The sequence below is a fragment of the Mustela nivalis genome (assembly GCF_964662115.1).
Source record: "Mustela nivalis genome assembly, chromosome: 12".
Lineage (NCBI taxonomy): Eukaryota > Metazoa > Chordata > Mammalia > Carnivora > Mustelidae > Mustela > Mustela nivalis.
In genome coordinates, this window is record NC_139031.1 from 101,832,079 (window position 1) to 101,847,761 (window position 15,683).

A 15,683-nucleotide genomic window follows, 5' to 3' on the forward strand; every position below is an offset into this window, starting at 1 on the left:
GTGAGGGACAGGCAGACTCCACACTGAGCATGGAGCCTACTGTGGGGCTTGATCTCACAACACTGAGGTCATGACCAGAGCCGAATCCAAGAGTCAGATGCTCAACCAACTGAGCAACCCAGGCATCCCCAAATTCTACATTTGAATCAACCAGTAATTTAAATTTTATCCCCTTTTCCATGACTCTCAGATAATTAAGAGCTATCTTCCAGGGGTCAGAATACTAAAGTTGTTCTTAGTTAAAATACATATATATATATGGTGAGAAATTACACCAGACAAGGTATAAATAGAAATAAAGGCAATAATAGCAAAGAAAAGAAAACACTGAGGGATGTTTAGTCCCCTTTGTTCAAAAGTGTAAGATTTTCAACCTTTTGACATTGGTGGTAGTGACTTTTGAAAAAATACACACGAGGCAGATAATGCAATGAATTTTTCTCCAAATTTCCAAAATTTGTCTCAACTTCCCTCCCCAAAGCCACTCTTTCATCGTATTGAAGGCTAGGCATACTCAAGAAAGTGCTAAGCGAGGAAAGAATGGATGTAAGGTTAAAAAAAAAAACCACACTTGAGGACTTGTTCCAATGGTTTGGGTTTGGATGAATTTTAGATTAAGCCACTAAATGGACCCTGGGCAAGATGTATAGTCTCTGCAATGCAGTTTCCATAGCTATACACTGAGTATGACAACTTATCTCCTGTGATTGCCGTAAGGGTTTCATTGGGATGTCCCTAGGAGCAACTCTTACGGTTATTTGTAACAGTAAGTGCTCAATAAATGTCAGTTAACTGAAGGTAAAGGTTGATGCACCAACAATTTGAGAGACTAAACTAATAGGACCCCCTTTGAGACAATATACGTTTTGAGAAACAAAATGTGAAATAAAGGTTAAAAGGGTTTTAAATTATATAGAGGTTTGTTCTAAAAAGAATTCCACTTTCTATATTGTGGAAGTGAGGATAAAGAGTTAAGTGAATGAATAAATCCCTCGGTATGAGACAATGTAAAAAGCGTTTATTGTCACATACACGAATGGTTGCTAGAGCACAGCTGGAGGAAGGTGGGGGCTGGGGTGGTTATCCCGGGAAGGTTTCACTCTGCACAGACTCATAGAGGACTTGAGTCTTGGTTATCGGGGGAGGACATCAGACAGATGAGGTGAGAGGAGGCAGAGGGAGCAGCAAGTTTACCAGACAAACAGAAATTCAAGGTGTTCACATAACATGTGACTTCAGGATCACATAATTTCACAAGCTCATCATGAAAAACAAGAAAAAGGAAGCGTCATTGGTGAATAAAACTGGCCCGTGCCTAGCAGAGAATTTTAAGCGGAGAAAAATGAGAGAAGTGAGATATACTGAATAAAGCTCTCAAATCATGTGTTCAGGGGGCGCCTGGGTGGCTCAGTGGGTTAAGCCTCTGCCTTTGGCTCAGGTCATGATCTCAGTGTCCTGGGATCGAGCCCCGCTTCGGGCTCTCTGCTCAGCAGGGAGCCTGCTTCCCCCACCCCGCCCCCGCCTGCCCTCTCTGCCTACTTGTTATCTCTCTCTCTCTCTGTGTCAAATAAATAAATAAAATCTTTAAAAAAAAATATCATGTGTTCAAGAGGGAAGAACACAGGAGTCCCAATGGGCTGGTCCAGTCCAGCTCCACCAGCCACCACCTGAGTGATCTTGGGGAAATCTCTTCAAACCTTGAGCCTTGGTTTTCTCATCTCCAAAACCCAACCAGGCTTACCAGATCGTTAAGGTGTCTGTCATCTCGAAAGAGCCTAGGAGATAATGAATTGAAGCTCTGCTTCTATATACCTGTTCATAAAACACATCAATAAAGTATTTAGTGCTTATTTTTAAAAAACTCCCTTCACACTAAAATAACTGTCTGTACATAAATCCTATGTGTGTACATATACATATGTATATAAGTGTGTGTGTGTGTGTGTGTGTGTGTGTGATTACAGTTTATTACTTAGGGGAAACGTAAACTGGATTAAGTCACACCTGGTTAAGGTGGAAGGGGAGGGAGAGAAGGGAAGGAAAAGGAATTTGAAATGTCTGCAGAGCTCATTAGTGCCCCGATACCAAATGATTCAAGGACATCTTTGGCTTCGGTTCAAACAGTTGTTCTGTTCTGAGTAACATGACGACAGTCGAAGAAGCCGCAGCTGGACTCTGGAAAAGCTTGTCTGATTCTTCCGTTATAGAAGTAACAGATCTGCTGTATAGGTTGTGGACCACAGGACCATTTCAGAATGAATCCTGTCAAAGTCAGAGACCCAAAGGAGCTGCTATATGCAGTTTCTGGTTTTGTTTTGGTTTTTGGTTTTTTGTTTTTTTTTTTAAAGTGACTTGTTTTTAAGTTGCTTCAGTATGAGGAAAGGCTGAGCAAGCAATCTGGAGAGGTCACAGCTCGAGATGAAAGAAAAAGTGAACATCTGCGCTCACACCTTGTGATGGGACGCATATTTTTCTTCCTCTCATCTTCCTCAGACCTGGATTCCACAGCCAACTCTCCACACAATTCCAAGGACGGATCTCTTCATCAACATGCATCACTTCCCCACAGGCTTAAGTCCTATTTCTTCTTCTCCCACAGAATTTCATGCCACCCCAAGTACTACCAATGACACTATTTTATTTAGAAATAAGGAGATGCATCAGGTCTGTCTCAGACACACCCTCCATTCTTCATTAATCCCAGCATCTAAAGCCAGTGGGGACTTCACACACCATCAGTTTAGCTGCTTACTCTTAAGGAAGAGTTAAGACTCTAAATGTACAGTAATATGATGAGATTAAAATCATAAATTTCTTCCAGAAGTTGTTCAAGTTTCTCCCCAGATGCCTTTTTCACCCAATGCTCTTCAAACTAAGGATAATCCCCATTAAGTTAAGGCACAGATTAATTCAATAAATAATTCCCGCTACTTCCTCATGATCTTCAAGGGTTGTTCTAACACCAGAGTAACCTGCCGTCCTTGCACGGCCCTCCAGCCCACCTCTTCATGCCTCCTTCCCTGACCCCCACAAAGCTCTCCAGAATCATCTGACCACTGATGAATGGACCCCGAGCCACATGAGAGCCAGTGATGCCAAAATATTTCTAGGGATGGATTTATTTCTCTCCAAATAGAGATGATAAGCCCTATGGAATTTCTTTCTTGGGGGAGGCAAAAGAAATATTTTCCTTGCTGCCAAACCAATTTTCTCCCCTCTCCCCCCACCATCCCGCATCCTGAATTTTTACAGGCAATTTTCGACACGAAAATTTGCATGCACCGTGTAAATTGTCGGGAGCTTTCCTCCTGGAAAGCCAATTTCGTATTATACACCTTCCAAAAAACTGACCACATCCTGACCAAAGCTAAGCACTGTGTAATGCTAAACAGACCTGAGCCTGCAGGAAATAAGATGCCACATTCGGGACAGATGTCAGCCCCTGTCTAGCACCCCGCCTTCCACTCATCCCTCCCTGCAATTAGCCAGGCGTGAGATCTGGAGGTAAGTGGACAGCTTCTCATTCCAAAAGCAAAGGGGAAAAGCCACTTGATGACTGTTTTGCAAATATTTTGCTGAGGTTGACCACTGTCTGAAACTATTTGATTTCTGTGTAAGTGCTTCTTACTAACCCTTTTCTCCTGAGACAGTTGAAGACCATCTTAGACATTCTTACATAATCCCAGAGAATTCTAGAATACCACACATTCACACTTTATTTTTAAGGAACCGATGCCTGACAAAAGCTTTTTTGAAGACAAAAAAGCAGCTGAGTGCTAACTCCTGATACATTTAGCAAAATCGAGGTCAGATTCAAGCCAACAGATTTTACTCATGTATGCATTCATTCAAGAAACATTTTCTGAGCATCTAATTTGCTCAGAATGCTGGGGCCCATGCTTCAGTGATAGGAAAAGAGAAGAAACAGCTTCTCCCCTTGAAGAGTTAATAGTGTAATAGCGTGTGTCTGCGCACAACAGCTCACTCCTCTGCTCAAAAGTTTAGAGTCTAGAGTTTTGAACTAGGAAAATAACAACATACATCTCCCAAGGGCAGAAATCATTAGACTGTCGTGTGTGTGAGTGCACAGTCTCATGATGCGTTTTGTAGTCAGATGAAGAAAAATGTAAGCGGAGAAATGATTTATAATTAAATATTGATCCTCATTTGGATACTTAGATTTTCAACACTTTAATTTTTTAATTTCTCTGAGTCAATAGGAGGGCATCGGGTGTGCAGCTATTTAAAGAAGTAGCTAACACTTCCAGATAATTAAGATGTGGCAAGTTTAACTATGGTAAGCACAACAAAATGCAATTAATGTTCAAAGGTCTTTTATAAAGCTCTTATAGGCCAAATTACAGGCTGCAAGGACACTCGGGGGTGTTCTGATCAGTAGTCAGCTTCTACAGAAGCGAACGCTGAGGTCTAGAAGAAAGTGGCCCAGCGATGAAGGCTTATTGATTTTGCTCGGAGGAAACTCTTTGCCTGAGATTCATGGCTCTGTCACTCCTACCTTCGACATCGTTCTAATTAGTTTGGTTATTTGATCCTTCGACCCAACAGAAAGCAAATTAGAAAGAAAGAAGATGGAGTTCCTGGCGTCAGATGCAGTCATGGCTGCAAACTCCAAGAATTAATATCAAGAAATGAAGACACTAGAGGAAAGAACTTCCGAAGCGCTACAAGATAAAAACGGCGCATGCGTCTGACGACGTACAGGAGCCCCGTGGCCTGCAAGTTGAGGGCGATCACTCCACATGTTCCACTATCTGCCCCAGCAGTCTGTCTTTCTCATGCAATTGCTTCGTCCCTTCTCCCCCTCCTTCTCCTCGCTGAGCTCCACCCATACAGCTCTTGGGGTCTGCAAAGTTGCCAAGTTCTTTCCCACCTTAGGGCTGTCTCTGCTTCGAACCCTTTCCTTCCCCGGCTTCATGGGGCCATGTTCTTTCTTCTAGATGAGGTTTATATGGCAACCATTACTGGGTGGGCACCAGGCAAATATTTGTTGAGTAAGTATCTATAATGTTAATTCTATGTCTTTCTAAAAGAGCTCTCTCTAGTCTATTCTAGCTCAAAAGAAGAGTGAAATACGCACAACTGTATGTCTACCAATGATGTTTAAAATGAGTCCATCTTAAGAATAAAAACAGCAGAGGGGCACCTGTGTGGCTTAGTCCTTAAGCGTCTGCCAGGGTCCTCATGATCCCAGGGTCCAGGGATCAGAGTCCCGCATCAGCCTCCCTGCTCAGTGAGGAGTCTGCTTCTCCCTCTGCCTGCTGCTCTCTCTCTAACAAATAAACAGATAAAATCGTATAAATAAATAAATAGATAAATAAAAACAGTAGCAACTTCAGATAACTATAAGAATTCTTATTTTCTGAAATACAATACAATCACCACTGAGCTATTACCCCAATGCAGTCATTTCTCTTGAAACCCACATTTTCCTTACTCTACACAGGAGAGGTTTGATAACAATGTGGCTACACAGCCTTCATTTTTGTGGAAGAAAGCTATGTATCGTCAACTCTGAAGGCCATACTTCACATTTTGGTGGGAGAATAACCATCTACATTTCTGGCTATTACTTTCTCTGTTTAATTAAATGAAAGACAATATCAGCTTATTCACTTGGGTTAGGACTCGAGGTCTAATAAGATTAAAAGCATCTTAAGGCAATTATATTGTTCAGAACAGACCACAGGTCTCTCAAAGGGATCAGATGGTCTGATTGTTTTGCCTAATGTAACTTTCAACCACCCACATATTAATTCCAAGTTCATTTTTATGATCTTTTTGACATTCAGATAATTGAGATTTTTTAACAGTAAAAATTCAAGCCCACATGTTTATCTTCTCAATGATTTGTTAATCCAAAGTTGCTCAGTTCACAAGTCGAAAGAAGATTCCTCTCCACCCCAGCTGTGCCAATTCAACCTGGGACGGGAAACACGGAGTTCTGACACCCTGCTGAGCTACCAAGATTTCATGATGGAAATGAAGCTGACAGCTCTGTCAGGGCTGTGAGAAGCAGAAGCAGATCCAGCTCATTCCTGCAGAGATGTGCTGGCTCTACAGAGCCGAAGATAATCAAAGCAAATTTGGTGGGTAAAATGAGCCGATATAAGTCAAAGACACACAGGAAGAGATATTAAGCAAAAGGATGACATTCACACTCTACTGATCTGATGACTGCTGCCTTCACAAAAGGTTCAGCCACCACTGGGGCAAGGGGAGGCACCTCTCCTGAGGATTCAGCTGTTCCTTACACCCTCCCCTTTCAGCCCCCTAATCTCATCGCCCTCGTTTGGTCAGGTCATGGAGTTACAGGTCCTTGATAGGATATATGTCCTGCGATGAAACTTCTCATGAACCCAAGTCCCATTCATCCCATAAATTCAGTACCTGAATTTTTCAGAGTCATCTTGGGCCAATGTGTACATTCTCTGCCACCTTTCAAACAACCCTTCCAGGCAGATGTTATTATTTACCTCTTGCAGATGAGAAAGACGGAGACTCAAAGAGAAAATTCGCTTAGCCAAGATCAGACAGCTAGCCAATAGCAGTGCTGGGATTGAAACCCACACCCTTCAGAATGATACTATTCTCTGGACTTCCACTGTTGCGGATAGAACCCCCATTCTCACTGAGGAAGTTATTGAGTGTTTACTGCTAAAGGAAGACATTTTTCTTTTATAAAATGGAATTTCAAGAAAACGTCCACAAACACATTCTATAATCTTGACGTCAATAAATACTAACATCACCTGAGACAACGTTCTGGGTTTCCCAAGAGGCCTACAAGGTCACTTTCCAGCAGCCCATGTGTGGACAAGCCACACCTCCAGTTTACACTCTGCAGAGGTGATGAGGTGATAAGCAATGCTGACCCCCCCCCCCCTAAAGGAATTTGGAAGCTCTGTCTCAGGGAAGCAGACAGCCTCTAGTAGCGGAGATGCAAATTCTATGCACAGTGGTTTTTACAGCAATCACTGAAATAAATGTTGATGTTCTGTAAGTTTTGTTCAAGAAAACTCTTTAAGGTATGGAGAGAATCCTTTACAAAAAAAACTTTATTGGTTTCCAGTTTTGGAGTATGCACTTGTTTTTATCCCTTGACCTTTTATCCCAGACTTTTTGGGGGTGGGGGGGAGGCACACACATGTGTGTGGCTGATAAGTAGATAAATGTTCTTGCTACTAAGATGTCATCCTTACTGTGAACCCGAATGACAAATTTAAAAAGTAACAACACAAAAATCACTATTTGATTAACTTCCCAATAAATTAAATGCTTGTTTGTCCGTTATACCCTTTATCTGGTGAAATAAAAGAAATGCAGGATTTAGGTTCTTGGTCTACCACTTTCCCTCTCTTGGAGATTGTGTCATTGTTTGCAAAGTAGAGATAGCTAAGATACCTATTTCAGTAATTTACATGGAGACTCAAATAAAGTCATTCGGGTGAAGACTTTTTGTAAGGGATACCTGGGTGGCTCAGTTGGTTAAACTGCTGCCTTGGCTCAGATCATGATCCCAGGGTTCTGGGATCGAGTTCTGCATAGGGCTCCTTGCTCAGCAGGGAGCCTGCTTCTCTCTCTGCCTCTGCTTGCTTGTGCTCTCTATCTCTCTGACAAATAAATAAATAAATAAATAAGATTAGAACTAAAAAGACTTTTTGTAAACGACAATGCTTAATAGGCCCTCATATTAATCAGCCAGAGTCTTACTAACTCAGAATCTATCTTTTTATACCATCATAGGAGATTCCACTTGGCAACAGTCTCTGTAGTTTCAGAAGGTCATGGTGTTGCTAGATTTGGTGTTCCTTTTGACATTATTAAATTCAGGGATATCTTTTTCCCAGGAGTTACCAAGGTCACAATTTTGGTCTGGTTGTGGAGGCTGCCCTGCTCCTCACAAGGTGGGAAGTTGACCTTGTGGGACGTTAAAATGAGGGCCAAGCAAGAAGAGATGTGGGAATGGCTTTGAAATCAAGACAGACTTAAACTTGACTGATGTCCCCTGGATCACTTCCGGAAGAGCGGACATGTTAAGATCAGCTGGAGGCCTGAGGACCAGGGAGAGGAAGCATGAAGTCCATATTTAAATGCCCAGGAGTGGGGAGGAAAACCCTCTTCATGTTGCATTAATATTTTCAGTGACTTTTCAGACAATATGCAGGCCTATAACGATTACAGTGTGGTTAGGAAATGAACAGTAATGAACAGCGTTGAATCATTTCATCTTCTAAGAAAAAAATCAAGAACAAAGTCTAATGATTATCCCTAGCAAGTAAAATATTGCAAACCACAAAATGGTTTGCCATTCTAATCCATTTCAAGCATAAACAAACACATTCTTGCATGCACACACACCCCTACACGGAAACCATGGTCAGAAGCTGAAAGAGTTAATTTAGGCCTTGGAGAAAACCCACTTTAAGCACTGGTTCAAAAGCTCTTAAATAGCAGAAAAATCAATACACTTTTATCAGACTTCAGTGTTTATAGAAGCAATACAAAACAGGATTTTGTTAAATGTATATATTATGCCAGATCAAACTATAAGTTAAAACATCTGTGTCCGAGTTAATCTCAGATACAGCATGGAGATTATTTGAATTGTGTGTTTCCTTTTGTGACCTTTTTAGATGTGGCTTTGGGAGGGGAGAGGAGGAGGAATAATTTTCTTAAGGTTTTAGTTGCCTGCAACGGTGCCAACAGTTGAACACAACAGTAATATTTTTTTTAAGTCACCCAGATGAATAACAAAAAAATAAAGAAAACCCTTTTAGTAATTTCAAAATAGTGTTGTATAGGGAATCTTAAAAAATAAATTATAGACACATAAATATAGGTATGTGGATCTAAGACTGCTATAGGCTATCCATGACATAAAATTTTCAATTAAAACCACGTTTATGAGCAATAATCACATTCTGAAAAGGCAGACACAACTTGCTAGTGGATTATACTACTTCCCCTATGAAATGAACCTTAAAACACAAGCAAATATGATGTACTTGGTTTAACATGCACCGATGTTTTTAACACAATAAAGTCTTACAGAAAATGTCTTATAGAAAGTTCTGAGTTCCTGTTTAGAGGAGACAAGAAAACAAGAATTGAAGTTGATGGAAGCTTTCTTTTTTTAGATCTGTTTTTAAGGGATCAGACATCTGTAAATCAAATCCATTTTGATTGAAACAATAAATTTGAGTCAATTCTGAAATTTCATTTCAAAAGTGTAAGAGAGAAATTCATGGGACCCTCAAAGTAAATGACAAGCCTGGTCTCTGAAATATGTCAGGAACACATTAACACCATGTAAAAATAACAGCAGAGCCAAACCAAAGTCACAACGGCCAAATGTCCTGAAAACGAGGCTCTAGGAAAGGAACTTGTGGATCTAATATTAGTTGTGTCTTTGGTAAGTGACTGGGACTTCTGATTTAATTCCCTTAATAAGTATTTTTGGCTCAGTCATGTTCTTCCTTCTTTGTTTAGCCGATTATGTGCTGGTGAGGAGACAAGAACTCGAGATTAAGAAGACAGAATTATAGGTGCTTCAAGTGGAGCAGTCATCCAACAATCTACAGATATTTGTTGTTTGTTGTTTGTATATTATGCCCATGCTCTGTTCTAGGTGCTAGAAATATAACCATGAACACAATAGAAAAAAATGAGCTCATGGCATTTATGTTCTAGTGGAGAGAAAGGCCACACACGCACACATACACACACACACACAGTACATATCTATATCTAAGGCCAGGTGTTGATGAGTAATATAATGAAAATGAAGCCAGGAAAGGGAACAGAGAATAAAGGAAGAGCACCATGTCAGGTAAAACCTCTGTTGAGGTGACATTTGAGCAGAGCCCTGAATAAGGAAGGGAGACCCGTGGTTGTCTGTAGAAAAGCATCCCACAAAGACAGAATAGCAAACACAGCAGTAACAGACTAGGCCCAGAAATGTATCCACCATTACATCAGGCCTTTGTTCCTTTCATCAAAACCATGTTCCCTTCAACCTTGCAGAATACACCACAGCAATATCGCAACTTAGTCATGTAAGTCATCAGTGTGTATCAAGAATTAGTTGATTCTGCCCAGTGTGACTACAAGCAGAGAGCCGGCTTCGTCAGCCTCTGGGTAACAAGAGATCTAGGGAACAAATGCTGTGTCTTAGCTTCTTAACAGTGATTGGGTAATAATAAAGAACTGGGAGAACACTATGGAATGGGGAAGTAGGAAGACAGTAACAAGGAATCCTGCCTATTTTTCAACTGCCCAAAGGCCAGTCCTGATAATGATACCTGCCCACATCCACAACGTGTCTCCAGTGCCCACCCTACTTCTGCAGGATCCAGGGCTTCCGGTCAAAGGGCACGGTTATTCAGCCCACATGATCATTCTTCCCACGGCACAGGAAGTTGGATGTGGTTCTACTTCTAAGAGAATACAGTTAGTAAATGCCTTTTATCTAGACCAGACTAATACTGGGCCCTTTGGAGGTTGGAAAATTATCTTCATTCCTAATATACTAAAAGACTGTTCTTAATTAATAAATGTCTTCTAGAGTGTCCAATTCAGTAGCAGAAAGGAAAACTAATTATTAAAAAGGTCTGAGTCCTTTCATCCTTGGGTACGGGAAGTTAGGACCAGCCCCTCCTATGACAGGCCAGGTTAACAAGAACCACTGGCCCAGGGCTCAGTAATAATAAGCCTTTTTTAATGTTACAAAATTATCTTCATTCTCAGATGTTAAATCAGAGTCTAAAGAAATGGATAAATCTCTAGCAAGAAAAAAAAAAACGTAATTCCAATTAATGATTTGAGGTAAGTAAACAGAATAGATTAACATTAATTCTTACATATACAACAACTTCAAGTGCATTTCTTTCCCCATCATACTTACATTAGTGTTATTTTATTTTAAAATAATTTTGGGGTGATGACAAAAGTCATACAGACTTATTGTTTGAAACTTTGCCTATTTTTAACATGTAAATTGCCTACAATTCAACAACTCAGATCTAAGAAAGATTAATATTTTGGTATGTTTCCTTCCTTTCAGTTATTTCATATATAAACATATACACACACACATATTATAGAAGAACCCTGTCTCACAGGCAAATATTCTGATTCAATAAATCTGGTTGGGCCTGGGTTTAATGAGTTTCTTTGCAAACGTGTGACGTAGATAGATTGTCATTACCAAAATGGTGATGTTGTATGCTGGATTTTCTGAATCAATCCGATAACTCGGGGGCTCGCAAACTGTAGCCCTGTGGGTCAAATCCAGCGGCCACCTGTTTTTATAAATAAAGTTTTATTAGAATGCAACCACACCTATTAGTGTATTAACCACAGCTGCTCTTTTCTACAATGGCAGAGTTCAGTTGCAAGAGTGACTGCGACACAGACTGTTAAGTCCTGCAAAGCCTGAAGTTGGTACAGTCTGGCCAGCCCCTTACAGAGGAAGTGTGTGGACCACGCCTTCCCCCACCATCAACCTCCCAGAAGAAAAATACAATGCATGTGTCCAACTACCACTTCCTCCATATTTCTTTTGCCTTGGTTAGGTTTTTCACTGCCATAATCTGAGTTTCCAAACCAGCACGTCCATATTGAATTATTAGAGGCTTAGGGACACACTATAGTTTTTTTTGCTTTTTGCTTTATGTACCCTCAGCTGCAAAGTGGTGCCCTCAAGGTGCTGAGGGGTAAAAGAGATAGTAGGTAAAGGCAGTCTAATGGAAACAGTTCTGATTTGGGGAACAATGTAGAGAAGCTTCTCAAGTATACCTACAGTCCTACTGTGACTACCCACCAGAAGCTGTCCTTTCAGATCACGCTGTAAATTGCCAGTTCCTTAATTATCAAAATGGATTCCCTAGAGGGAGTACTGCTTCCATTTAGAATGCAGAAAGCCACAAGAGGTTCTTCCCCTAACAAGGAGAAAGAGCTAAATAATTTACAGACCATGACTTCTCTCTCTCTCTCTCTCTCTTTTTTTTTTTTTAGTATTTTACTTATTTATTTGACAGACAGAGATCACAAGTAGGCAGAGAGGCAGGCAGAGAGAGAGAGGAAGGGAAGCAGGCTCCCGGCCGAGCAGAGAGTCTGACGAGGGGCTCAATCCCAGGACCCTGAGACCATGACCTGAGCCGAATGCAGAGGCTTTAACCCTCTGAGCCACCCAGGCACCCCACCATGACTTCTCTTAAGCACACCCTTAAGCTTAAAGAAGCAGGGCAACCAGGGGAACCAAAGTTCCAAGCTCTCTTCCTAGAGGTGGGACACAGAAAATATTTCACCTGTGGCAGAGTTTTAACAAATTCTTCAAGTCTGACCATCAGGGAGCATGACAGGATAACTAGAAGGTGCAGGAAAGAGGTCCACACACTAGCATGCGTACCCATAGGACAGGAGGCTGGAGAGAGCCCCTTCAGTACACGTGCAGGCAAGTATGCTCAGCTGCTACTAGGAGACAAGCATTAATCCCACTTACTTGCCTGGACCCTCCTCTAATCATTGGAAGAAAAGCCCAAACCACTACAGGGAGGCAGAAAACGTTCAGCTATCCCAGCCAAGGCAAAGATCCATACCGCCTACACATTCCACAGGAACCTGAACTCAACATGTCCAAATTAGAACTCGTTTCCTTCCACTCAAAACCTCTGCTAACCACGATGTCCTCAGTAACTACAACCACAAACTTTGGAGTTCAGCATGACTCCTCTCTGGCCTTCATTCCTTCAGGTGAAATCATGTCTTCCTAAATCTCTCTCAGATCTAAAAAGAGGACAGCATTTTTTTTAAAGTTTTTTTTATCCATTTATTTGAGAGAGAGAGCACGCATACACGGTGGGGAGGGGCAGAGGAAGACAGAGAAGCAGACTCCCCGCTGAGCAGGGTGCCTGAAGCAGGGCTTTGATCCTGGACTCCGAGATCATGACCTGAGCCAAAGGCAGATGCTTAACCCACTGAGCCACCCAGGTGTCCCAATAGGAGAGCCTTTTAATTCCACTGTTAGGATTCACTTCCAGTGCGTCCAGCCCCTTCCCCTCTGTCTCATACAACTGATCAATATCTGTCCCTTCTTAAAATATTCCAGAATCTCTCCATATCCACACTCCTCAGCATGGTGGAAAAACACACCCACCTACCTTTCAAATGCTTTCCCCCAACCCCAGGCCCACCCTGAACCCTCTGCTCCAGCCATCACATGGTCACCAACAACGTGCAAACTTTTACACTTCAGTGCTGTATGAATCAGGCACTCCTCCTGCAAGATCCTTTCTTGACTCTTCTATCTGGTAAGCTTGCATTTGCTTTGATGCTTAAGCATTGACTAATTTCCCTCAGCCCCTTAGCCCTAGTGCGCTGCCCATTATTTGCCCCCTAAACTGTGATGCCCTGAGATGAGAGCTACCGATCCACATGTGCTATTCCCAACAGAAACCCCAGTCCCTAGCACAATGCCTGGCACATAGTAGATGTTCAATTTGTTTATTGACTAAATGTTAAGGCTGAAATGAAGACATGGACATGACATCCTCAGATGCAATAAACAATTGAAGATTAATGATCAGTGCTACCTATGGGAGGCAACGCAGCTGTCTAATTCCCAGTGAAATACAAACTTCTGCTCCCGTTTAAGAGCTCTGAAGGAGATTTTGGGAAAGCGGAGCTCGATTTTCTCATGCCACTTAGAGAAGAGAAAACCTAAATAAAGTTGGTTTGTTTATTTTTTCAAATGATGGTTTTTGCCACTCCAGGCTTTGGTAAGGTAGATGGGCTTCATCAAGGCACTGCGAGAATTCTGTAGCAAGCTGCTTTTACTTACCTAGGTTGAAAGGCTGGTATCTAAGCCTTGCCCATTCATGAGTAATTTCTGAAGGGTATGTGTTCAGTGATAGCACTCCTAAATGAATCCAAACACAGGCGATGCTTTAAAGAAAGAACAATGTGGTGATAATCACCATTTAATTTCAAGTGTTGCATATTTGTTTCAACAAATTTCAAAACATTTCCCAAGGGATTTTAAAGAAAGTCACCAAGTATGTTTAACAAAACAACATATGGAATGCTAATTTTGTTGTGATGCTACACTCTAATACAGCAAGAAACAGATTTTTCATAAAATCAGCAGATTTGCAAACACTAATTAAGAAACATTGAAAACTATCAAGGTCAATTTAAAAATCCATTTGAAAACAAATATTCCTAGTCTTGTTAGTTGTAGTAATTTCCCACTAGGGATTTGCTGCACATCAACAAACTTCCACCAACCAAGTCTTACAGTAAAGGTAAATAAATAAAGGTTTACTTTCGATTTTTGATACCAAGCCGAACAGTGGGGTTTGGAAGTTTGGGTGGAAATAACCAATTTGTCTCTACTGGTATAATCTCTACTCAGGAATCGAAGATCTTTGGGGGTACAGGATTTCTACTTAACTTAAGATATATCACTCCTGAGAGACTTTCCAGGAGTTCAGCGCTTGCCATAAGGGAACATGCTGTGATGCTGTTAACTTTGTGAGAATAATTCTCTGCCTTGTGTGGAGAGAGCAAGGAGCCCCCAGAAATTAGTTTGACAACCAAAACCTTAATGAATGCTGCCCTCTGCCCTGTCTGTGCCCATTGTTTTTTCTGCCTCTCTGTCCATTGGGGATGGAAATACACATAGCTGCCCCTGTATGTATTATGTGCACATGGATATATATGTGTGCATATGTGTGTGTGTGTGTGTGTGTGTGTGTGTGTGTGTGTGTACCTTTCCAAACACTCAGAGTTTCGACCAGTGGGTATTGACTAAGTACTCACTAGGTCAATCAAGCTACATGCTCAGGGGTACTCATCTGTCATCAAAGTTAATTCCATGCACAGCGGATGAACAGATGTATTATATTTATAGTCTCTGACAGCAGATCCACCAGTAACACACATCAAGATGCTTTAAGCAGGCTAATTTATAACAAACTCCCCTTTCGCCTAAGAACCCTAGACCAATGACAAAAAAGGAGCTGATTTGAATCCAAGGAGCAAAGATAACACTATACTATTGCATATTCAACTCTTCTGTGTTAAATAGTTCAACGTATTACTGTTTTGTCTTGTCTTGTTCCAGAAAGGACTTAGAGTAGTTTTGTTTGGAGTAAGTGTGAGACTGGTTGAATTCGGGAAAGTTACTATTAACTGGAATTTGGCCTTTAGTTCCTATGGTATCCCTCTTGATGAAATTGGGAGCAGGATAATATATATTTGAGTGGGTCAGTCCTCTGTCCCACGGACCCCCAACACCGGACTGGCCAGATGATGGCTGAAACGTCTTAAAATAAAGATGCAAAAGTTGTATGAAGCAAAGACAAAGATATATCAGAGTAAATGTCATGATTATTTGAACTTGTCTACTGATTCCTTGAGGAATGCTATCTCGTGAACAAATGAACTTCTTCTCCTTACCTCTTTCATTTCACTTCACTATTTATAATAAAAATGAGGAGGATCTGAGATGATGGGGTGGGAAGAACAATCTTGGCCAAAAAGAGACTATTAGACTTAATTTAATCTTATGTCTAGGGTTTTTGTTATAGATACAAACAGCACAGCAACTAAGACACCAAACATGGGAAATTTTAAAGCATTATTTATTGCTAAGTCTAAAA

At 41.2% G+C, this 15,683-nt stretch overlaps 1 protein-coding gene across 17 annotated transcripts in view; it reads right to left on the minus strand.

The window, feature by feature from the left end:
* Window positions 1-15,683, minus strand: part of SUGCT (succinyl-CoA:glutarate-CoA transferase) — an 808,589-nt gene that overhangs the window by 286,479 nt on the left and 506,427 nt on the right. For 4 of the 17 annotated variants that reach the window (XM_082692670.1, XM_082692674.1, XM_082692655.1 and 1 more), the window contains one exon: window positions 13,862-13,965. The exons of 9 other annotated variants lie outside the window; for them this stretch is intronic. In XM_082692670.1, the coding sequence (XP_082548796.1) occupies window positions 13,862-13,965 (104 nt within the window). Of the gene's footprint in view, window positions 1-11,149; window positions 11,322-13,861; window positions 13,966-15,683 lie in introns of those variants that run through there. 4 more of the 17 variants (XM_082692671.1, XM_082692661.1, XM_082692669.1 and 1 more) reach the window with 3 other exon arrangements.